This window comes from Vipera berus (genome assembly GCF_964194415.1).
Source record: "Vipera berus genome assembly, chromosome: 1".
In the NCBI taxonomy this organism is placed as follows: Eukaryota; Metazoa; Chordata; class Lepidosauria; order Squamata; family Viperidae; genus Vipera; species Vipera berus.
Genome location: NC_138202.1, coordinates 250,371,315 through 250,398,304, shown reverse-complemented (window position 1 = coordinate 250,398,304; position 26,990 = coordinate 250,371,315). Strand labels below are relative to the sequence as shown.

Here is a 26,990-nt window from a genome sequence, read left to right as displayed (position 1 = left end):
AAAAAAATTATATATATATATATATATATATATATATATATATATATATATATATATATATATATATGTTTTCGTAGATTCTCGCGGGTGTCTGTATGTGTAGATCTAGAGTCTCGGGTTTCTTCCCGCGTTCCTTTCATCTTCAGAAAGTTGTGGCGACGTTTCGACGAAATCCCATCTGTCATCATCAGGCCGGAGTGTTCCTCCTGCTGCTTCCAGGAGCAATGCGTGGTCTGGCTGTTCCTTTCCTTCCAACTGCCGGTGGGGCTGTGTTCTGAGGCGTGGCTGTCTTCTGATTGGGTGGATGCGTGGTTGTCCTCCGATTGGTTGGAGGCGTGGCTGTCTTCTGATTGGGTGGATGCGTGGTTGTCTTCTGATTGGTTGGAGGCGTGGCTGTCTTCTGGTTGGGTGGGGTGTGTTCTGAATGGGTGGGGTTTTTTGTTGTGTTGTAATATCCTGAGTGTTGTGATTTGGTGTCCTGAGGAGTGGGCTGTGTAGTGGCCTCCAGAGCTTTGGTTTGGCTCCGAGTTCGAGGACCTGCTATGTATCTCTGGTATGGGTCAGTCAGGTTCGTGTGTGCGTTCTTCTGTTTGGGTGATGGCACTTTTGCTTGACTTGTTCTGTCTTTTATGTGGGAGAGTTTTTGTTCTGGGTGTGGATGAGTCTTGCTGGGGCTGGTGGCATTTGGGGTTGTTTGTTGGTTTTTTAAATCCTTGTTTGCTGAAATTCGTTTCTCTATCAATGCTGGTTTCCAAATGGCATGTAGGCGGGAGGTGTCGTCTCGCTTGTTCATACTGTCTGGGTGTTTTTCTATTTCAATGGCTTCTCTGATTATTCTGCTATTGAGATGTTCTATTTTGGCGATTGTTTTTGTACCTTCAAAATTGATGTTGTGTCCCGTAGTGTTTATGTGTTGTACTAGTGAAGATGTGTGATCTTTCTTCTGTACTGAGTTCTTATGTTCTTCTACACGTACCTCTATTCTTCTGTTAGTCTGTCCGATGTATGTTGCTGGACAGGAGGCGCATGGGATTTGGTATATGCCCTGGTTTTCCAGTTCTATTTTGTCTTTGGGGTTTCTCAGGATGGTTGATATCTTTCTGTCAGTGTTAAATGCGGTTTTGATGTTATGTTTGCGTAGTACTTTACTGATTTTGTCGGTTGTTCCTTTTATGTAGGGCAAGATGGCTCGTCCGTTGTTCTGTTCTTCTTCTTGGATGTTTTTCTGTTTCGGAGTCCCCTGCTGAATCATATTGGTGATTTTGTTTTTTTGGAACTTGTTTGCTGTCAATATGTCTGTCAGGGTGTGTAGTTCTGTTTGTATATGTGTTTCATCCGCAAGGCATCTGGTTCTTGTTATTAGTGTTTTGGCTACTGAATTTATTTGTGCTGGGTGATGATGTGATTGCGCATTGAGGTAACGGTTGGTGTGTGTTTTCTTTCGGTAGACTGTGTGTCCTAGGGTGCCGTTTTGTTTTTTGTATATAAGTACAAACAAAACGGCACCCTAGGACACACAGTCTACCGAAAGAAAACACACACCAACCGTTACCTCAATGCGCAATCACATCATCACCCAGCACAAATAAATTCAGTAGCCAAAACACTAATAACAAGAACCAGATGCCTTGCGGATGAAACACATATACAAACAGAACTACACACCCTGACAGACATATTGACAGCAAACAAGTTCCAAAAAAACAAAATCACCAATATGATTCAGCAGGGGACTCCGAAACAGAAAAACATCCAAGAAGAAGAACAGAACAACGGACGAGCCATCTTGCCCTACATAAAAGGAACAACCGACAAAATCAGTAAAGTACTACGCAAACATAACATCAAAACCGCATTTAACACTGACAGAAAGATATCAACCATCCTGAGAAACCCCAAAGACAAAATAGAACTGGAAAACCAGGGCATATACCAAATCCCATGCGCCTCCTGTCCAGCAACATACATCGGACAGACTAACAGAAGAATAGAGGTACGTGTAGAAGAACATAAGAACTCAGTACAGAAGAAAGATCACACATCTTCACTAGTACAACACATAAACACTACGGGACACAACATCAATTTTGAAGGTACAAAAACAATCGCCAAAATAGAACATCTCAATAGCAGAATAATCAGAGAAGCCATTGAAATAGAAAAACACCCAGACAGTATGAACAAGCGAGACGACACCTCCCGCCTACATGCCATTTGGAAACCAGCATTGATAGAGAAACGAATTTCAGCAAACAAGGATTTAAAAAACCAACAAACAACCCCAAATGCCACCAGCCCCAGCAAGACTCATCCACACCCAGAACAAAAACTCTCCCACATAAAAGACAGAACAAGTCAAGCAAAAGTGCCATCACCCAAACAGAAGAACGCACACACGAACCTGACTGACCCATACCAGAGATACATAGCAGGTCCTCGAACTCGGAGCCAAACCAAAGCTCTGGAGGCCACTACACAGCCCACTCCTCAGGACACCAAATCACAACACTCAGGATATTACAACACAACAAAAAACCCCACCCATTCAGAACACACCCCACCCAACCAGAAGACAGCCACGCCTCCAACCAATCAGAAGACAACCACGCATCCACCCAATCAGAAGACAGCCACGCCTCCAACCAATCGGAGGACAACCACGCATCCACCCAATCAGAAGACAGCCACGCCTCAGAACACAGCCCCACCGGCAGTTGGAAGGAAAGGAACAGCCAGACCACGCATTGCTCCTGGAAGCAGCAGGAGGAACACTCCGGCCTGATGATGACGGATGGGATTTCGTCGAAACGTCGCCACAACTTTCTGAAGATGAAAGGAACGCGGGAAGAAACCCGAGACTCTAGATCTACATATATATATATATATATATATATATATATATATATATATATATATATATACACACAAACATATGAGGCCCACACCCACACATACATGGATATAGGTATATATGTATGTACATATTCTCTATTCTCTCTCTCTCTCTCTCTCTCTCTCTCTCTCTCTCTCTTTCTAACACACACACACCCCTCAAAATATTTTTTGAAATAAATTGCAAGATTGTGGAACCCAAGTTATAGCAATGGGAGACCCAAATGAATATTTGGCTATCATAATCTAGCTTATTGGAAATGACAAATATAGCAGCAATGAAAAGAAATCATTGATATGAGCCATACAACAGAAAGTTTCTATTTAGCTTAGAAACAAATAATAATCTTGATCCCGTCAGTTAAAATTTGCAGAAGCATCTCAAAGCATTTATGAGCTTCCAAATATTTTTTTCATAAAATGCTTGACTACCATAACAAATAAAATGCTATCTCAAACTCTAAGAAATAATAGAATCAAAGGGGGGGGGAGTATCAAGAAAACTCTTATACAAAGAAGCATATAAGAAATCTAAATATATCATGCAATCATATAAAAATATCATAATGAAGCTAGATGTCAGAAGTCAATGATAAAATAAAACATCTCCCATCTCTATACTTAGCTCCACACTTCAAAGCAAATAGAGGTGGAAGAGCTACATATCTCACTTACTTCAAAAGCATTGAAAATACTACTATTGTGCTTATTTTAAAACAAGTCAAATTATATGTAAATTGCTGGAGTTGCCTGCTCATGACCATAAAAATAGAGGGATTTTGGTAATATCATCATTATTCTAAACTATAATTTAATAATAATACAAAAGGCTGAAATCAGTAGCCTTTACATTCCTTTAATTTGCGAAAAAAATATAATGCAATTGACATGCATGAAATTCTTAAGGTGGAAAATGGAGTAACTTGGACTAACTATATATATGTATATATATGTGTGTGTGTGTGTGTGTGTGTGTGTGTGTGTGTGTGTGTGTGTATTCCCATAATATACTGTATATCCATATTCCCATAATGGGCAAAAGAATTTTGCAAAGTGTAGATGCAACAAATGGTCATTGTGAGTAAAGTCTTAGAAGTTTAAATTAATTAGCCAGGGATTGGTTTTATTTTCTACTGGGTAAAATGGAATGCGGGCAAGATGGACTATTTTATTCCTGATCAATTACAACATTCATATTGACTCAGTCAAGGAACTCCAACAAAGTAGTGGAACTCAACATCAAGTAAGAGTAGGGGAGAAAAAAATAATGTTTGTTTTTGAAAGTTAGAGTGGGTACCCTAAACAAACTATTTGATCCAAAACAGCCCATCTGACCCTGCAGTTCATCATACCCTTGTGATTTTAAAGAAAATGAACAAAGGAAAAGGAAAAGGAAAAGGAAAAGGAAAGGAAAGGAAAGGAAAGGAAAGGAAAGGAAAGGAAAGGAAAGGAAAGGAAAGGAAAGGAAAGGAAAGGAAAGGAAAGGAAAGGAAAGGAAAGGAAAGGAAAGGAAAGGCTGACAGCCTTGGACATGACAGCCAACTCCAGCACCAGACTTTGCCTAGAATTCTGCAGGGGAAAAAAGTAAAAAAGTACCTTTCAGATGTGGTTGCTCCTATGCCCTGTCAGTCAGACACTTAAACAATAAAACACTAATAGTGCCAAATAAGCCCAAGAGCTTATATTGTTTTCTTTAAAACAGACACTTAGAAAAGTCAAACAAGATTCCGAAGAAAAGAACATAGATATGTTTGCCATTGTTGCCCCAATTACCACAAGTTCATATCTTACCAAGGAGACAAAGAGGGTGCCACCAAAGCCTGTAAAACAGAGCCTGGTTAGGGGCTGACTGTCATGTACCCAAGGTAACGTCATGTCCAGCACTATATCCCACAGTTTCCTGGGAGTAAGGGAACCAGGCAAGGAATGTATGAGTTTCCTCTATCATGTAGCCTCCAGCATTTGTTTCCTTGGTCAGTGTGTTAGGAACAAGATAGTTACAAGTAGACTCTTCGTGTGAGTCAGGAGTTGTTAAGCATAGGATGGTTTCTTTCTATGAAGATTGATTTCTGTAAGCATTTCCATCAATTTAAACAAAAATGACTTAGTAAAAAGATTTCTCTTCCGTTGGGAGATTTGTGTTTTCCACGTGAAAACAAACAGTGGGTAAGACATGTTGCAGAACAGGGTTCACATTAACCATTTCTGCTGCAATGCATAATTAGCAGAATTCAATTTATCCTTTTTTAGAACACATCATAAGCAAATTAAAATCCACTGATTTAAATGGAGTCATTTTAAAAGAGAAGTATGCCTGAATTTTAGTTAAATTGTGATTATTTTATTATAGATGTAATTTAATCTAAATTATTTATTTAGTTAAGTGTTGACTATTCTTCAGTAAGAATGTATTGGAGGGGGACATTTTATAGTCAGAAGGCTATATATTGCTTTAAATGTCATGTGGTGGCATCACTTTCAAACAGAGAAGCACGTGGACATAGAACAAAATTTAAATTTGATTAAACATCATCAAATACAATGTTTGTGATTATTATTTTATCTGTGTTTCACACTTAATTCACTGAAGATAATTCAACAGTATATTTTAGAGGTGTTATGATTTAAGGGGATACCAATATAGATGCTGAATAAGATTGTAACTTAACAGATGTGCTGCATCAAACTACATGGAAATATAGTTACAACACTACAAAATATGTTCTTAAATTTATTTAAAAAGAAAATTATTTAGATGGAAACTTCTCAGTGAGAAATGTGAAGTGCCGGTGCTATTCAGCTCACATAAGAACTATGGTCTTTCCTATGTGCAAATGATTCAGTTTACATATCTTAGTAAACCATGGTGTTGCATGAATCAGCCAGTGCCTGTGGTCATTGTTTCCTTCCTACCCTTATCCACCTTCTGTAGTTTTTATTACTGAAAATTAATTAATTAATTAATTAATTAATTAATTAATTAATTAAAACCTAATTGTAAAGCTAGACATATGCACATACCTTCCTAAAAGTGTCAGGTTCTCTTAAAACCAGTGACGAAAAAGATATGGTCAAAGAGGAGGAGAGAATTCTTAGATATGCTATGGCAACATAGTAAGGACAAGAAGCAGCAGCAGGGAAAGCATAAAAATAATATAACTCTTAATGTGAGGACTTTACTAATTTCTTTATGAGCAACAGAAGCTTCTGCAGTAGTGAGAAAGCTTTGTTAGAAACTGAATGAGTTTCTACTGCTTACATTAACTACCTGGTAGATGCCCGAAAAGAAAAATAAAATAGCAAACTGAGCACTGCAAATTAAAGGTGGCATGCGCTATATGACCTACCACCTCCATCCATCCAGACCGATTTATTTATAATGGTTTATTTTCAGGTTAATATATCTATTAACATACCTATTCCTTTCAGAGAAGGTACAGCATGCAATACATCAATGTTTATTCTGTCAAGTGCACTAATGGTCATTCATTAATCTCCATTTTTGGGGGGGATTCTCAAATGCAGCTTGTTTGCAACCAATAATGCACACAGGGATGACATTTATTAAACATGCACTAAATGGCATTTTGTTTCTGCCTTAAGTACAGGAGGGGGAGGTTAATACTGGAACATAGATGATAATAAGGATAGGAGAGGTTCATGCTTTTAGCTCTTGGTTGATGTAGACATTATGTTTGGAGAGTGTGTTCATTAATGATATGTACCTCCACTTGGGATTAGACTGGAACTGTCTGAAAATGTTGATATTTTGATTTATGCTCATTTCCTGGCCTCTTTGTCTCTGAAAGCCTGTTCATTAAAAAAAAAAAGCTGGTCTATGGTTACATGCACAGAGGTACCCATGCAAGCAGGTTGTGCCAGAGAAAAAGAGAACGATTACCCCCAGCAAAAAGTGGGACATGGCACCCAAGAGAAATAGCAGACTGAATCGTATACCTTGCTGCATGAGAGCTCCAACTCCAAACCAGAAACTATTTAGCAAGGTAAAATTGTTTTCCACCACGTCTGAGTCGGGATTGCAAGGGTGTGGGTTATACCACTCATAGGGACTAAACCTGTGGTAATTGACAAAGAAAAAAAAACACAGATTTAACAAGCAGCAAACCGAAAGTCTATCCAGCAAATTTGCTGCAAAAGAGCAGAAAAACAAGAAAAAAAGTTAAATAGAAAACAGAAAGAAAATCTTCCCAGTGAAACTGCATTATACAATAGAAAGAAAGAAAGAAAGAAAGAAAGAAAGAAAGAAAGAAAGAAAGAAAGAAAGAAAGAAAGAAAGAAAGAAAGAAAGAAAGAAAGAAAGTTTATATCAGCTAATTAAAACTGCTTTATTAATAACAATAATACAGTAATGTACTTAGAAATAATATGGCCCCAAGAGAAGTCACTCAAAAGCTTTTAGTAAGCATTACTTAATTTCTCACTAACATTACACCATGTAGCTATCAGGCATGTTATTACATATCAAGAAGAGGAAACTGTTACATTAAGCTAATTAGCAAAGACATAATTGCATTTTAAAATTAATTGCAATTTTTCACAAAAGCTTTCAGCCAATGAGCACAGAAGGAAATCAATTATAACTGTGGGTTAATATATTTTATTAAAACTCAAAAGATATTATTATGATTCAGCAATTATTATTATATAAATCTGAAATGTATGTGAAGTTTGAACCTCTAGATCAGGTAGAACTTGTATAAATTATCTGGAACACTCAATAATCACAATAATTAACTGACAAAACTCATTCCAGACACTCTCTTATATTTCTGGCCCTCAAAATTTATTTAACTGGAGAATGGATTGTTTTAAATGCACATTTAAATCCACATTCTACATCTCCTGATTATTTATTTGATTTGATCATTTATTTGAGAAATTATTTATTATTATTATTTATTATTAAATTTTTATACCGCCCTTCTCCTGAAGGACTCAGGGCGGTGTACAGGGCAATAAATATCAAAATGTAAATACAAAAGTTAAAAAAGAGTTAAAAAGAATTAAATAATTATGCCCAATATAATACAATACTAAAAGTGTGTTAAAACTAAATCCAACCCCAAACCCATCAGACCAGGCCAGGTTGTTCAAATAAATAAGTTTTTAAATTGCGCCGGAAGGAGCGAAGGTCGGGAGCCATCCGGAGCTCAACCGGCAAGCGGTTCCACAGGTCTGGCGCGCCCACAGAGAACGCCCTCCCCCTGGGGGCCACCAATCGACATTCTCTGATCGGAGGCACCCTGAGGAGGCCCACTCTGTGGGAGCGCACTGGATGGAGGGAAGGAGGCCCACTCTGTGGGAGCGCACTGGATGGAGGGAAGTTGAAATGATAACAGTAACATCATTAAAACTAATTATTGATTTTTTTAAACAAACAAACAAACTATAAATGTGCATTATTTGATTACCGGAAGTGTTAACAACAGAATAATGTGCAATATTTATATCACTGATGACTTCCAGTCTGAAATCCAGTGTGTCAGCTTATGGCTGAAACAGGAGTAGGGAATTTATATACCTTAGAAGTATTGCTGAACCATAACCTCTTTCACACTTTATTACACTTGCCGTAACTTCTGAAAATTATAGTTCACCCAAACTAAAACATGAAAAGTTCCCTACTTATTGTTCATAGGTTTTTATGTAAAAGCATACATAGAAACAACTTCTTATAAAACAAAATTAATTTCCAAATTAAATGATATGTAATTAGTTATTTGTATGTTGATGAGTAACATACATGAGATGGATGGCTATATAAATTTGATAAAATAATTAAAAAAAACACCAAATAATTCCACCTCAGGCAAGCATCTGGATATTAGAAAACCCGTTAGCTTTGTTATTGGGTCTTTTAATTTGGCACAATTAAAATTGTGTATTTAATACAATTGCATATCAGAAGGAGAAAAGAAAGAGCAAAGTAAACAATGTATCAATAATTCATCAGATATAAGAATGTAAGAGCTAAATTCTTGATAATGCATTATTATAACATCTCAAATCTTTAAAGCCACTCTTAAAAAAACCAAATTGAAATATGAACCCATTATTAATGCATTAAAGGATAAGAGGGACAAGAACTTGTCACGTAATGAAACATATCTGAATAATGTTTCTCTCACTTCAGAGAATTCAATCTTACTTCCAATAATCTTTTCAACACATTAACATTCAAAAGATCAAACAAGCCATTTTTATCCTCTTAATAGAATGATAGTATATATCCTGTCTTTAAAGCCTGTGCTTGAGAAACAAAGAAATGTTTCATTTTGGTCTCACAAGAAAAACTGACATTGCTGCTCAGAAATAGTTGATGGGCTTATAATTATATATTCTGACCCTCTCTTTTTTGTGCACAGTTTCCCAAGTAATCTAGATTTATTTTATTTATTTTATTGTGTATTAGTATAAGAAGAATCCCATGCAATATACTTTGTCTTTGATTTAGTAACTTATTGACATCTTTCAGTAGCTGCATATGCATAACGATCATCGTAAAAACAAAAATATGATTTATAAAGTTTGGGGGCTCTGAATTTACTTGTTTAATTGAGTAGGTTGGGGTTTATATGTTTTAAGTACCTTGGAATCAAGGGGAAATAGTTCAAAATTCCATATTCTTGGTCATAATACAAGAATCACTTATGAAATGAGTAAAAGAAAATACTATCCTTTTTTGGTTTACAGTTAGACAAAAATGAAAGAGGGAAAGATACATAGGTAAAAAGATAGATATAACTATAATTAAATTACCTGAACAAGATTTTCACATACATGACACTAAAATAAAGTTTCATGTTTTAGCCATGAATTATTTATATATATATATATATATATATATATATATATATATATATATATATACATATACATATACATATACATATACATATACATATACATATACATATACATATACATATACATATACATATACATATACATATACATATACATATACATATACATATACATATACATATACATATACATATACATATACATATACATATACTGGTGGCTTCAGCCTGAGGATGACGGATGAGATTTCGTCGAAACGTTGCCCTGATACCTCCAATTCTACGTGGGAAAAAACCCGAATGACCAAAGACCTACATACAAACACCCGTGAAAACCTCAGAAAACATATATATATGTATATGTATATGTATATGTATATGTATATGTATATGTATATGTATATGTATATGTATATGTATATGTATATGTATATGTATATGTATATGTATATGTATATGTATGTGTGTATATATATATATATATATATATATATATATATATGACCCAGATTGTTGGGGGCAATAAGCTGACTTTGTAATAATGCCGCTTGGGGGGTGTGTGAAAGCCCTAATAAGCAGGCATATACATAGAATGAAGGCTACTGCTAAGCTTGTAAGCCGCCCTGAGTCTTCGGAGAAGGGCGGGATATAAATGGAATTAAAATAAAAAATAAATAAATATGTATGTATGTATGTATGTATATAGGGACGCGGTGGCTCAGTGGGTTAGGACGCTGAGCTTGTCGATCGGAAGGTCGGCAGTTTGGCGGGTCGAATCCCGAGTGCCGCGTAGCAGAGTGAGCGCCTGTTACTCGTCCCAGCTTCTGCCAACATAGCAGTTCGAAAGCACGTAAAAATGCAAGTAGAAAAATAGGGACCACTACGGTGGGAAGGTAACAGCGTTCCGTGCGCCTTTGGCGTCTAGTCATGCCGGCCACATGACCACGGAGATGTCCTCGGACAAGCGCTGGCTCTTCGGCTATGAAACGGAGATGAGCACCGGCCCCTAGAGTCGGAAACGACTAGCACACATGTGCGGGGGAACCTTTACCTTTACCTTTATGTATGTATATATATATATATATATATATATATATATATATATATATATATATATATATATATATTCTTACATTGGGATACATGGACAAGACTTGACTTTAGGTTACTACTACTAGCTTTCTATCTACAGGAAGCATTAATGCATGAGAATACAATTATGGGGCTTAGACCACTTTTTCAGAATCCATGGACTATACTTGAAGTCGGGAAGTTAGCATGTGTCTTTCTGTAACCTCATCTGAGTTCAGTTTTGGATTATAGAGAATACTGCCTTAAATATATATGCATATGTACATGAGCCAAATTATCCAATATAGTCTGGAGTTCTTTTAGACTCACTGCATGTCAATAATAAAACAACTGCCATAATGTACTAACTGAAATATAGTAAATAATAATGATTTATCTCCTCCAAATAGTGCATAAAATGTTCTGTAAGGAATATTATAATTCAAGGAATAATATAATTCAAGGAATTATGTTGGCAACCCTAAATGAAAATTTACTGAGATATGTACACCACATCAATTCCATACATGAGACATCTTTTCTGGAAAATCGTAGAAAATCGTAGAAAATATTGATATTTATCTTTTTTCCAGGAAAGGAAGAAAAAAAATCATTTTTATACATTCATTTACTTCCCATTAAGATTTTTTTTTTAAAAAAAAGTTAGAGAAGTAGAAAAGAAAATAAGTTTATTGCTCAGAATTGATGGGAGAAGTTAAAAAGCTGGATGGAAATACTGATGAATCAATTCTTAACAAACACTCAGAAACTTAGCAGGATATTTACTGTTGAAGGAAAGTGAAAATCCCTACCCCACCTCCAAGCAATTCCCAATTGTTAGTATGAAATTAAGAGAGGTTTACTCTTCATTTCAGCTGGTCATAACATTTGCTTGTTTGTCTCCAGATTCATGTTGATGATAATTTGCCATTATCATATATAATGCCAGGACTAATCAGTATAATAAAACATCAGTGTAAATAGTTCCTGGCAACAGTTTTGATGTTTACCAAACATCAAATATTATCTCATAGTTATTACCTCAAGCCATCTCAACAGGTTATGAACAGCTGGAGTGAAGTTTAGAATGGATCCAAGAAACTTTAACCATCAGAAGCCTAAAATAATTTCCAGTGGCTTTGTAGGGACTTGGTTATGTTGAACAAAGTTGCCGAATGACACTGCAGGTGCAACAATGGTGGGAAAATATTATTATGTTTTGCCACTGATATTGCTGTGATATAACTATTAATATAGACTCTCTCTAGATATTTGGTTAGATTTGCTCCTGATCTTTCTACAACAGTACTCCAGATAGCTCTTCTGTTATTTCATACTCTGGAGCTCTTCTGAAAGCCAGGGAGATCCTCAAGATTCTCAACAGTGAAAGGCTGAATAAGCACAGTCTCATCCAAGACTGTCATCAACCTTTCATCCCAAGTGATGACTAAGGTCTCAATTGAGCAGTGTAGCAGATTCTCAGGGAATTATCAAAGTACCCTCTGAATCCCTAGTGATTAAATAGGTCTGTCAATAGATTGTCTGTTTGCTCACTTGATATTGCTTGCTGGAATAACATGAATAAGAACACCCAATTCCACAAAGAAGTGAGCATCAAAAACATTTTGCCATCTTCCCTACAACCTTTGAGCTAAGTGACCTAACTAGCATCAGACTTATTTGCAAGCTTTGAGCACCCTTCTGTTATATGCAGCGCTTCAATATGGAAAATGCCCAAGATCTGGAATCTATGAAGAATTGTGCTTTTTTTTTTACCTAGAAGTTAGGTAAATCCACTTTTCTATATTCTTTAAAGGAGAAATCTATACCCATTTGCAGCAATTGTTTGTTATGTGTTGCTTATCACATTTCAATTAGGAATTTAAAAAGGGGAAGAGAAGAGGGAGGAGAGAAGCAGTCTTTCAATGCAATATGGCAAAACCTTTCAAGTTGTTTTGCTTTGCAACAAATGTCCAGCAGCTCCTCCATCTTTCTTCTTTTTCCTCTCAATCTGCTATGCTTATTAATTCTGAGGTAGCGTTGCCCTTTCAGTGCTATTGCACATATTGGCATTTTTCATTTATTGATTAGTTTATTATAATAATCTTAAACATATGAAGAGAGAAGCACATTTAGAGAACTTATAAAAAATGCCTCCCCATCAGCATAAAATCATGTGATGCCCAGTGCTGGAACACAGCTTTTAAAGTTTTCCACACATTCATTGAGGTTCTTGACAATCCTGCTATTAATTTACAAAACAGGTGAGATGCTAGCTGTAGGGCAATTCAGGACAGCAATTCAAATACCTTTAGAAAGAATTATTTATGAGTCTCTTTGCTATCATCTTGCGGTTGTCTGGATATTTGCAGCCTAAATCTCATAGCTCTCCATAAAGCTGTTGAAAAAAAGGGGGAAATAAAAGTGGAAAGGCAAAATGTATGGAGCTATAGGAAAACTCAGCAACAACTATGCTCACTTTAGGAAACTTATTTCATCTCCCATTTGTTCCAGCAAATATCATTTGACATTAATGGGGAAGAGCATGTACTGAAAATAAGAGCAGGACTTTTTTTGCCTCCAAAAGAGGCACCAGGTCTTATTTTGGGGGGATGCCTTACTCACCTCCGGCACCGACAGCCCCACCCAGCAGGTCCACTTCTTCTGGGGCCAAAGGAGCAACTTCATTCTGCAGCTGTATTCTGGGTCGCATTTTGCAGTCAGGCCTTTCCGGAAGGCCTAAGCAGCCAAGTACCAAGCTATGGATTCACTCCATAGCTCAGTCCTCTACTGCAGAGGTCTTGCAGAACCGAGTTCGGTTCTTGCTTCACAGGCATTCAGGAAAGGCCTGTGACTGAGAAATGTAGGCCTGGCTGCAGAAGACACCTCAGAAGAAATGAGCCTGTGAGGAGAGGCCTGGCTGCAAGGTAAGTGGGTACAGGGCATGTGGGACAGATCCATACCCACAACCCTGCTGTAGCTTGATTTTTAAGTGTGTGCCTCGTCCCAAAACAAGGACTTATTTTTGGGGTAGGGCTTATATTAGGCCCATTACCCAAAAATCAAGCTAGGGCTTATTTTTGAGGTAGGCCTTACTTCAGGGAAACATGGTATACAAATGATGGAGATGCAGAGAACAGTTACATTTAGGCAGAAAAGTTTCCCCACTTACAGCAAAGGCTGTTCGAAACTACCTTTAAATGTATAGGCATAAATTCTAAACAGATTAAAAGATTTTAAAAGATTAAAAAGATAGAGTAACATAAAAATCTTAATATCCATACTGATTATAACTCTAAAGATTGTAAGCTTTTCTTGCTCTAAAACAAAAATTGAAGTGCAAAAAAGAAAATAATGTGTTTTTTTTTCTTTCAAGATATTTTAGGGCCAATGATTACATCATGGGTCCCCAACCAATCTCACTGTATACATGGTTGTATTTCGACAATAAATGTTCATTTGTTCATTCATTCATTCAACCCCTGGGCTATGGCTGTCCAGAATCGGGCTGCGGAAGTGGCAGTCAAGTGCACACACACACACATCCCCACTTGCACAAGCAATGGGCAAGCATATGCCCTCTCTGTTCCCCCCCCCCACCAGTCCCCAAAGCTGGAAAGATTGGGGAACTCTGGAATACATCATGACTACTTTTTACTAACCATCATCAGTCTAATGAGAAAAACAGCAACAATAATCCAATCTGCTCTGATAATCTGAGATACCATAGTTTGGCATCTGTTGAGGGCTTTCATTATGAACTCAGCGTCCAAGTTATTATTTGCTACAACAATGTATCTCTGAAACCAGCCTTAACCTTCCTAATTCTGAACTAAAAAAAAATCAGCTACTTTCCAATCAACACTATGGCAACTTAATAAGCATGAAGTGAAGCTCTCACATTCTTCCTGTTTTATATGATGAAATCAATTATTTCATTAATTCAGAATATGTTCTCTACATATTTACAATAAGCATTTGATTTTCACTTATATCAGAATCTCTTGACTAAAGCTATCCAAAAAATAGAAGTAGCAAAATACATAAATCAAATAATCTTAATTTGTAGGGAAAATGAAGTGTTAAACTACTATATTGAAAAATTCATTATACCCAATTTTTATATATAGTATCCTAAATTAATCTTATTACCACCAGCTTAAATCTGTTTATAGCATAGTTTCTAAATTTCCAAATAATAATAATAATAATAATAATAATAATAATAATAATAATAATAATAATAATAATAATAATAATAAGAAGAAGAAGAAGAAGAAGAAGAAGAAGAAGAAGAAGAAGAAGAAGAAGAAGAAGAAGAAGAAGAAGAAGAAGAAGAAGTAGTTGGAAGGGACCTTGGAGGTCATCTAGTCCAACCCCCTGCTCAGGCAGGAAACTCTATACTATTTCAGACAAGTGGCTGGCCAGTCTCTTCTTAAAAACTTCCAGTGTTGGAGCATTCACCACTTCTGGAGGCAGGTTGAGGTGAGATTATGGACAGCATAGTTGGATTAGGTCAAACTAGCACTTAGTTTATCCAAATAATCCACCAGATACTTTTGAAGTGCTTATAAACAATGCTGTTCTTCCACCATTGTTCAGCTACAAACAGTATGTGGAGGCAATATTGACTGTTCAATCCCAGTAGTCACTGATAGAACTGGATTCCATAAATGTATCAATTTCCCTTTTAAAGGTTATAGATTAATGGCCATTGTCATATTTTGTGGTAAGAAATTCCACAGATTAATTTCTAGTTAGCTATAAATGTATATGTGAATTTAAATTTGTTTTGTCTTAATATGAGACCACTTTATACCTGCTAAAACTGAATTAAATTTGCCCTATGGTTCATTTATCCAAATACAAGGAATATTTCTGGAACTCTGGAAGACCGTCTTCAGTATTTTGATCAGGTTGGCAATAGCACGGCCCTAGCTCAGTGGTGGGATTCAAATAATTTAACAACTGGTTCTCTGCCCTAATGACTATTTTAAGTATAAAAAAAATGATATACCAGTGATATGCGTTTAATACTTAAACAAGAACAACAAAAGAGGTACATAAAACTAGATTATGTTATAAGAAAGAGTTTTAAAATATTAATGAAAAATATTAAATAATACCTGACAAAAACGGTTATTTAGGATATTTCCATATTGAAATTGTGTTATTTAAATTTAAATCAGAGGTCTTGATATAAAATTGGAAAGCCCATTCTGCTACAGAGAACTACATTAGAGTTTAATGCATGAAATCACAGAACACTTTAAGAGCTTTCCCGCTCATCATTAGTTGCGCTCTGTATAGCTAGATAGGAAAAAGTTCCAGAGCCACAACCCCAGCTAAAACTTGGTGGCCTCGCCCCCTTTCCCGTATGCACCAATCAGGAAACTAGAGAGATGAAGCATCAATTCCCGAAATTACCTCTGAAAAGCACCACTTAGTTTGCGCCTGAGTGACATGATCGAAGGTGCCACATCTCCGTTTAGTTTCTGTCACTCTTCTTTTGGTCTTTTGGGGAGGGTTTTTTTCCCCCACCTGGAAGAAAGTTGAACAAAAACCAGACGTGTTCCAGGAAACACTGATCGCCAAACTCAACAAAAATTAGGTATCAGTTCTGCTGAACCGGTACAAACCGGCTGAATCCCACCACTGCCCTAGCTTTAATTTTTATTTCTGTCCACATATACCACCCATAATATTGATATATAATAATCAGGTTTCAAATCTTTGATATAATGTTAGACTTTATATTCTCTTTGATATATAGAGCGACATCATTCTCATAGCACTCTTCCTGGTCCTTTCTATAAACTTTGCATCTGGAAATGTTTGTGTCCCACTGATTCTCTCCATATTTTTGGGTTTCTGTTGCTTGGCTCAGATATGTTTTTTTAATAGTCCTACATACCATATCCTTTTCAAAATTGTTATGAGCCTTTTTTCACAGCCTTTTTCTCTCCCTTTCATTTCCTTATCAACATCACCATCCATTAACTCAGATCCAACATTTTTGTTTTTTTTCTTGTAATATTTCTTGAAATATCTGCACACTTCTTTACCAAATGAAGGCTTGTAAAATCTGTTCTGCCACCATTTTGATATTTGAAATAGAACAGCCTTGTTCTATTTCAGTTGAAGTGGAATCTGTCTTCTTTGTACACATTCAACTTTTTCCAAAATATTCTCCAATGCTTAACAAATCTAAACCTCTTTCCTCCACCATCTTATCCATGTACTGATTAGCCATCACTATAAGAATAAAAGGAAGCCTTTTTGAAATGTTATCCTGCCATTCCCGGAGCTCAGTATATGTTCTTTATGAATCTGTGAATTATTTTTTTTAGAAACAAAGCTTGAAAAGTTTATTAAACTGTTTTGCGGTATGTTGGTGCTGAATGTTTTCATCTAATGGTATATTTTATATTAAATGGGCTAAGACTTGAGCTATAATACTCTCCATTAGTTTTTTTTTTAATTGAGAAAATCTAAAGAACCTTGAAGGGTGTAAACAAAGTATTAAAATGCATGATTGCCTAACATTGTAAACTATATAATGTTGTGATAATAGCATCCGTTAAAGATGAGATATCAAAACTGCCACCTGCTTAGTTACTAAAGACAAACAAATCTGAAGCATAAATCTAAAAATGGAGGCTTGTCCATTGGATGGACATTTTTCACAGCACTCCTTGGCATTGTTATCCTCCCTGAACAGAAATGCACTCATTCTATTTCCTAAAAGGTTAGTACTTACTACCCTGGAATGTTTGTTTAAGAAATCAAGTATTCTTATCAAAGGGAAAATAATATTATGTCAGATTTGTACAGGCGCTAGAAATATGTGTATGTAAACATGTACGTATATGCATAAATACTCATATTTATAAGCATACACCTACACACATTACCGGCCATATAATATGGTACAACTAGTCGTGACAGTTGGGAGGAGGTACAGGACTTTCTGCTATTACAGAAAACTGCCCTAAAGCTGAAGTGATAGAAGGAAGTTTTCAGGGTGGGTTTTCCTCTTGGAGGCGAAAACTATGTTTTCAACAGTGAAAGAAAAAAAAAATCTAATCTATCCCATGGGACCAGAGATACTGGCTGAGAGATAGCCGCATTGCTTTGGTAATTGTTCTACATTTAGGCAGGAAAAATCAAATTCACAGGTATAGTATAGGTGGTACCCTGCTCAATAGTAGTAACTGTGAGTGGGATCTTGGAGTCCTAGTAGACAATCACTTCAATATGAGCCAGCAGTGTGCTGCAGCTGCCAAAAAAGCCAACACAGTGCTAGGCTGCATTAACAGAGGGATAGAATCAAGATCACGTGAAGTACTAATACCACTTTACAATGCCTTGGTAAGGCCACACCTGGAATACTGCATCCAGTTTTGGTCACCACGATGTAAAAAAGATGTCGAGACTCTAGAAAGAGTACAGAGAAGAGCAACAAAGATGATTGGGGGACTGGAGGCTAAAACATATAGGGAACGGTTGCTGGAATTGGGTATGTGTAGTTTAAGGAAGAGAAGGGTGAGGGGTGACATGATAGCAGTGTTCCAATATCTCAGGGGCTGCCACAAAGAAGAGGGAGCCAAGCTATTCTCCAAAGCACCTGAAAGCAGGACAAGAAGCAATGGATGGAAACTAGTCAAGGAGAGAAGCAACCTAGAACTAAGGAGAAACTTCCTGACAGAACAATTAACCAGTGGAACAACCTGCCTCCAGAGGTGGTGAATGCTCCAACACTGGAGGTTTTTAAGAAGAGACTGGACAGCCATTTGCCTGAAATGGTATAAGGTTTCCTGCCTGAGCAGGGGGTTGGACTAGATGACCTCCAAGGTCCCTTCTAACTTATTATTATTATTATTATTATTATTATTATTATTATTATTATTATTATTATTATTATTATTATTATTATTATTATTATTATTATTATTATTATGTGTCTGGACCCATACATTATATCAGTAGCAACCTACTTCTTCTATCTACATGGCAGGTCCCTAACCAAATAATATTGCCCCAACCTTCGTATCCACCCATTTGAACAGCTTCACTAAGGAATGTTTGGCTTGAAACATGGCAGCGGTCCCCAATCCCCAGCCCAGTGCTGGGCCGCAGCCCATTGAAAACCAGGCCATGCAAGTGGCAGGCAAGCATGTGAAGCTGCATTTGCACAAGTGTCATGTGTATGTGCAAAATCATTTGCTCTCCTCCTTTCTGCCACTGCCGGTCCATCGAGCTGGAAAGGTTGGGCTACAGCAGTCTTGGTGGACATGTATCAAATAAGAAAACTGGATATCAGGATAGAAACTTTAAGTTACTTCTGTTATCTGTTGGGATAAGCTCCTATTGCATAAGATACACATTAATCAGTTAATGTGTGAGAAGTAACAATGCACCTGGAATGACCAAGGGAAGGTGCCTACCATACAAAAATTGAATAAAGGATAACGAGTGAGCAAGGGCACTGAATAAGACATTAACTAATAAAATAAAATAATCACAAGTGAGTGATTTCATATGCCTAGATGTCTTAAGTTCTCTATTTTTATTTGACTTTAGGGTAATTCAGATATTAAATAGTAAATTTTATGCTTCTCTACTTGCTGTAGTGTTACAATACAATGTATCACTAATAGATCCATATACAGTAATCTTATATATTATAGAATGCATAATAAACATTGCTTAAATAAAATGTACAATGTATACAGATTCTGAGGAGAGCTAAGGGGAGTTAACTCTGATCTAGAAAACTTTCAAAAACTGGCTATGCTTCCAGGCTAGGGTTGATGTTTATTTAATGGGTTTCTTTTGTGGATTTTCTTGCTACAGCATGTTAGCCCAGTCTATCTATTGATTTTAGTTGCTTTATGTATCTTTTAGATTTATGTGTTGCCCAGAGCCCAATGGAGATGGACAGCCAATAAATTTAAAATAATAAAAATAATGGACAAAAAAACAACATAGCTATTGACTGTTCACTATGCATTGTATAAGCATAATGGTAATTGATAGATTATACCTGCCTGGCAGAAAAAAAAAAGCAGAGGTTTTATTTCAAGTCAAACAAACTGTCCTAGAAGAACAGTGTGTATTGGCTGATTATGTAAAAGGCAGTCAAGAACAAGCCTTAATGCAAGTTAGAAATTGTACGGTAACTTACTAATATTCAGGCAACAAAACAGGAATATCAAAATAATTTAATAAAAATAAGAACAGAATGCTGACAAGGAAAAGCATTACATGACTAATTTCTATAAAAGGTTAAAGGGATAGAAGGGAAAGTTGATAAAGAGAAAACCTAGCAATGGATTACAACTGGAATATATATATATATATATATATATATATATATATATATATATATATATATATATATATATATATATATATATATATATACACACACACACACAACTGGAATATAAATATATATATATATATATATATATATATATATATATATATATATATATATATATATGTATGTATATATATATATATGTATATATTCATGCTCGAAATTGTTGGCACCCCAGAAATTTTTCCAGAAAATCAAGTATTTCTCACAGAAAAGTATTGCAGGAACACATGTTTTGCTATACACAGGTTTATTCCCTTTGTATGTATTGGAACACAACAAAAAAAGGGAGGAAAAAAAGCAAATTGGACATAATGTCAAACAAAACTCCAAAAATGGGCCGGACAAAATTATTGGCACCCTTAACTTAATATTTGGTTGCACACCCTTTGGAAAAAATAACTGAAATCAGTCGCTTCCTATAACCATCAATAAGCTTCTTACACCTCTCACCCGGAATTGGACCACTCTTCCTTTGCAAACTGCTCCAGGTCTCTCTTATTGGAAGGGCGCCTTTTCCCAACAGCAATTTTAAGATCTCTCCACAGGTGTTCAATGGGATTCAGATCTGGACTCATTGCTGGCCACTTCAGAACTCTCCAGCGCTTTCTTGCCATCCATTTCTGGGTGCTTTTTGATGTATGTTTGGGGTCATTGTCCTGCTGGAAGACCCAAGATCTCGGACGCAAACCCAGCTTTCTGACACTGGGCTCTACAGTGTGACCCAAAATCCTTTGGTAATCCTCAGATTTCATGATGCCTTGCACACATTCAAGGCACCCAGTGCCAGAGGCAGCAAAACAACCCCAAAACATCATTGAACCTTCACCACATTTCACTGTAGGTACTGTGTTCTTTTCTTTGTAGGCCTCATTTCATTTTCGGTAAACAGTAGAATGATGTGCTTTACCAAAAAGCTCTATCTTGGTCTCATCTGTCCACAAGACGTTTTCCCAGAAGGATTTTGGCTTACTCAAGTACATTTTAACAAACTGTAATCTTGCTTTTTTATGTCTCTGTGTCAGCAGTGGGGTCCTCCTGGGTCTCCTGCCATAGCGTTTCATTTCATTTAAATGTCGACGGATAGTTTGTGCCGACACTGATGCTCCCTGAGCCTGCAGGACAGCTTGCATTCCTTTGGAACTTGTTTGGGGCTGCTTATCCACCATCTGGACTATCCTGTGTTGCAACCTTTCATCAATTTTTCTCTTCTGTCCACGACCAGGGAGATTCGCTACAGTGCAATGGGTTGCAAACTTCTTGATAATGTTGCACACTGTGAACAAAGGCAAATCTAGATCTCTGGAGATGGACTTGTAACCTTGAGATTGTTGATATTTGTCCACAATTTTGGTTCTCAAGTCCTCAGACAGTTCTCTTCTCCTCTTTCTGTTGTCCATGCTTAGTGTGGCACACACAGACACACAATGCAAAGACTAAGTGAACTTCTCTCCTTTTTATCTGCTTTCAGGTGTGATTTTTATATTGCCCACACCTGTTACTTGCCCAAGGTGAGTTTAAAGGAGCATCACATGCTTGAAACAATTTTGTTTACCCACAATTTTGAAAGGGTGCCAATAATTTTGTCCGGCCCATTTTTGGAGTTTTGTTTGACATTATGTCCAATTTGCTTTTTTTCCTCCCTTTTTTGTTGTGTTCCAATACACACAAAGGGAATAAACCTGTGTATATCAAAACATGTGTTCCTGCAATACTTTTTATATATATATATATATATATATATATATATATATATATATATATATATATATATATATATATATATATATATATATATATATATATATATATATATATATAAGGGACGCGGTGGCTCAGTGGGTTAGGACGCTGAGCTTTGTCGATCAGAAGGTCGGCAGTTTGGCGGGTCGAATCCCAAGTGCCGCGTAACAGAGTGAGCACCTGTTACTCGTCCCAGCTTCTGCCAACCTAGCAGTTCGAAAGCACGTAAAAATGCAAGTAGAAAAATAGGGACCACTACGGTGGGAAGGTAACAGCGTTCCGTGCGCCTTTGGCGTCTAGTCATGCCGGCCACATGACCATGGAGACGTCCTCGGACAAGCGCTGGCTCTTTGGCTTTGAAACGGAGATGAGCACCGGCCCCTAGAGTCGGAAACGACTAGCACGCATGTGCGGGGGAACCTTTACCTTTACCTTTTTATATATATATATATATATATATATATATATATATATATATATATATATATATATATATATATATATATATATATATATATATATAAAATTTATTTTTGGCTTGGTAACAAAGAATAAAGGGAGACCGATATGATCATTTCAAACTTATTTGTTCTCATCAGTCAGCCATACCCTTCTGAGATTCGAACCTGGGCCGACTGCATCTTAAGCAGTTGTTTTAACCCCTAGGTTTGAAATGATCATATCAGTCTCCCTTTATTCTTTGTTAGCAAGCCAAAAAATTTACACAAATATGAGCTTATATGTCAAAAATCGCCCTGTAGGGTGACGGGATCCCCGCTTGATAGTGGGAAGGTGGCAGCCCTTCTGCTTGATCTGGGGCAGCTTTTCAAACCGGTGGGGGGGAAGACTGGCCATAACAATATGGCTGACAGCCAAAGTCAAAATTACTACCAAGCACCTTTAAAGCAAGGCGTGTTATGGAATTTATTTGCGGAGGTCTCCTTGTGCTACCAAAGAGTTGCACAGACAAGGAAGGGCACTGAGAGCAGTAAAAGTCACACACAGAAATACACTGAGTTCTAAAAGCAAAAAGTATTTTACTTTGAGGTGGTGTAAAAACAAAAATGCACAGTCAAAAAATAAACAGTCCAAGTCATACACAATAGCAACAGTCCAAGGAGTAATCCAAACTACAAAGTCTTCTTACCGGTCCAGAGGTCAATACACAGTTCAGGTTTACAACAGTAGTAAACCAACAGCAGAGCAAAAACAGTAACAGTAGAGATCAGTGAATTCAGAGAGAGAGAGAAGCTACTTTCCTAGCTTCCTCTTATGGCCATGAGAACACTTACACACCCATTGGCCAATTAACAACTTAAAGACATAGCATTATGGTTAATATATTTTCAACCCAACATTGTAGGCTAACACCATATGCCTAACATTCTCCCCTTTGGGTAGAATAATATATAACTCTTACAATCTTATGCACATTCTTTCACAATTAGCATTGTGTTTCACAGCACTTTGTACCTTCGTAAAATGGTCTGCAATATTTACATCAGATGGACAATACTCTAACTGTATTAATTTATCTTTGACACATTGTCTGACATTTAAATAACGAAGATCAGTATGTTTAGATCTTGTTCTTACTGCAGCATTATTAGCCATCTTTATCGCAGCTTGATTGTCCTCATATACAATGAATGGATCATTTACATTTAAACCCATATCTAACAATAATTGTTTGTACACTAGCAGTTCTGTACATAACACTGATAGACATGAAAATTCAGCCTCCATTGTAGATAAGCTTATGTGTTTTTGTCTAATAGACTTCCATCCAATTAAAGAATCACCCAACATTACAGCCAACCCTGAGGTAGATTTACGACTGTTTGAATCAGAGGCAAAACTCGCATCTGCATATGCAGTAAGGATTAACTCACGATTTGGCTCTAAATATAACGAGTAGTGAATAGTCTGCTTCAAATACCTTAATACTCGTTTAGCTGATTGCCAGTGTCTAACAGTTGGATTATTGTTGTACCTAGCTAATTGATTTACACAGTAAGAAATATCAGGTCTAGTCCAATTACTCAGATACATAAGACTTCCTATCAAAGATTGGTACATAGTCTTATCAAATACAGGACTCTCAACATTAGTGTCCTTAAAATCCATAGCCATCGGAGTTTTTGCTGGTTTACACATTTCCATGTTGTATCTCTTTAATAACTGAGATATTTTACTGGCTTGTGACATCTTAAAACCCCTATTTGTTTTCACAATATCTAACCCCAAATAGTGGCTAATTTCTCCAAGATTTCTAATTGTGAATTTATTTTGCAATCTTGAAATGATAGTTTGTGCTTCTAACTCAGTTTTTGTTATTATTGCAATATCATCTGTGAATAATAAGAGAAAAGATAATGCTCCGTTGTGTTCTCTTCAAAACAAACAAGGATCAGCATTACTGGCTACAAAACCTATTGCACTTAACTCATTTACTATACATTTGTTCCACTCATAGCCTGATTGTTTCAATCCATAGAGGCTTTTCTTTAATTCCCAACAATCATGGTCTCTATCACTGGTCAATCCTGGTGGTATTCTTAAATAAATAGTATGTTGCAATGGAGCATGTAGATATGCAGTTTCAACATCTACATGGGTAACCATATATTGGTTTTTAGCCACCCATACTAAAGCTGCTCTTAAAGTAGTTGCCCTTAGACTGGGTGCAAACACTTCGTCATAATCCTCAGTAGTTTGGGCAAAACCTTGTGCAACCAAACGTGTCTTATGGGTTATAGTTCCATCTACACCCTTCTTTATTTTATATATCCATTTACAACCTATAGCTTGCTCACCAGGTGGCAGTTTTGCTTTCTGATAAACCTTAAGATTCTGCAAAGACTTCAACTCCCTGTTCATTGCAGCTTTCCATGATGCCTGTTCTTTTTCAGGATACATCCTGATCTCATCATAGTTAGATGGCTCTACACTAACTTGACATACTATACTAGCTTCATAGCGATCAGGTGGATGTCTGATACGCATTGAACGCCAAGGAATTACAGGGCTTTGAATTTCAGACTCCTTTCCTTCCTCTGATTCCTCTATTATCTCCCCTATCTCCTCTTCATCTTTTATATTTACAGGAGATGTATTATCATTACTAGTTACGTTATCAGAGGAGTCCTCAAACACTAGAGGATCAGTATTAACAGCTTCTTGCTCTAACCTATCCCAACCAACGTGCTCAAGGAATTTTGCACTAGCACTGTTATATACATTAGTTGTGCCTCGTTCCCAGAAACGATATGATCTATGGTTAGCTTCGTAACCTACGAAGTATAATTGCCTAGCCCTATGTTGGCCTTTACTCCTGAGTTGTGCAGGAATGTGGACCCAAGCTGGGGTGCCAAACGTGTGCAGGTAATCAAGGTTTGGTTTTTTACCATGCCATATAGTATATGGTATTTTACCAGTAGAAGTATTAACAACTATATTCAGAACATGGTTTGCACATTTTGCTGCCTCCCCCCACAGTCTATCTGTTAAGCCAGAATCTCTTAACATAGTTCTCATCATGGCTTGTAACGTTTGCCCACGTCTCTCAACAAAAGCATTATGTTGAGGCCTATAAGGGGCTGAATGTTTATGCTCAATGCCAGCTGATTGTAGCATATCAACAAAGCGCTTATTTGTAAATTCAGTACCATTATCAGTAATTATGCACTGAACCTTTCTCTTTGTTTTTCTCTCCACGAACTTCAGCCAGTTTGCAAATTGTTGGAAAGTATCTGCCTTTGACTTAAGCAGATAACAAAAACCATATCTAGAGTAGTGGTCCAATATACTTAAAACATAACATGACCCTCCTAAACTTGGTTTCATGGGTCCAATTAAATCAGCAAACACAACTTCCAAAGGTACAGTTGTTTTGAAGCTGTTTATCCTGTTTGCCGGACTTGCCTTACTCTTTTCCTGATTACAGGCATTGCAATTCAAATACTTACTACATGGCTTCAGTTTAACTCCCTCTACTAATTCCACTGTTTTACGTAGTGAGTTAAAGTTTACATGCCCTAACCGCCTATGCAATAAATGTATACATTCATCATGTGGCTTCTTGTTCTCACATATTGAGTTAGCTTTAACTGTACTAACCTGGTTACTTGTGAGAACGAATAAACCATTTTTCAAATTTGCAGTTACACAGGTTCCATTCCTCTCAATAGTGCATTGCTCCCCTCTGAATGTTACCACAAACCCAACCTTAACCAATTCCCTTACAGATAACAAGTTGAATCTTAGTTTAGGTATATATAACATAGGTAACTGTTCATCAATGCATGGACAATAGGAATTACCTTCACCAGAGGCCTTCATCCTCCAACCATTGGCCAGTGAAACATATTGGTTGCTGTTTTTCATATTAACAAATCTCTTTTTCACTTTAGTAATGCATTGTGAAGCCCCACTATCAACAACCCACAATTCATTATTTCTGGATGTTGGTTCATCAGAAATAGCCAAACCAATGCTCTTTTTAGCCTTCTCACTGCTATTTACATTCTGTTTTCTTCCCTTTCTACAGAATTTGGCTATATGCCCTCTAGCCCCACAAGAATAACATTTCTTGACGTTGTAAGCAGTGGTAAATTGCTGCTCCTCTCGTGGCTGTGTCTCTCTCAGCTGGTCTCTGTCACGCCTTCTTCTGGACTCTTCCAGCAGTCTCCCAGTAATGTTAGTCAATGTCAGTTCCTCTCTGGTCAGGACTTCCAAAGAAGAAACATATCCATCATAACTCTCATCCAAAGATGACAGAATAATGTAGACCTGATGCAACTCTGAAAAAATCAGCTCCTTTTCATGAAGCTCTTGAAAAGTTGCCTTCATGTAATTTAAATGGGTCAGCATATCTCCATTCTTCTGCAGACGAGCCCTAAACAGCTTACGTGTAAGGTGTATATGTGCACCCACACTGTCACGAACATAAAGCCTTCGCAAAACATCCCAACACCTTGCAGCAGACTCCTCACCACGAATATGGACAAGCTGCTGGTCATTCAGTGTTAGTCCAATAATGCAAAGAGCTTTCTCATTGCTTCTTTTAAAGT

General features: G+C 36.8%; 1 protein-coding gene across 1 annotated transcript in view; it reads right to left on the bottom strand.

Annotated features, from left to right (window-relative positions):
- Positions 1–26,990, bottom strand: part of GRIK2 (glutamate ionotropic receptor kainate type subunit 2) — a gene marked incomplete at both ends in the record, with an annotated part of 565,573 nt that overhangs the window by 137,049 nt on the left and 401,534 nt on the right. The window contains one exon of the mRNA XM_081312641.1: positions 6,850–6,968. Within this exon, the coding sequence (XP_081168767.1) occupies positions 6,850–6,968 (119 nt within the window). The remainder of the gene's footprint in view (positions 1–6,849; positions 6,969–26,990) is intronic.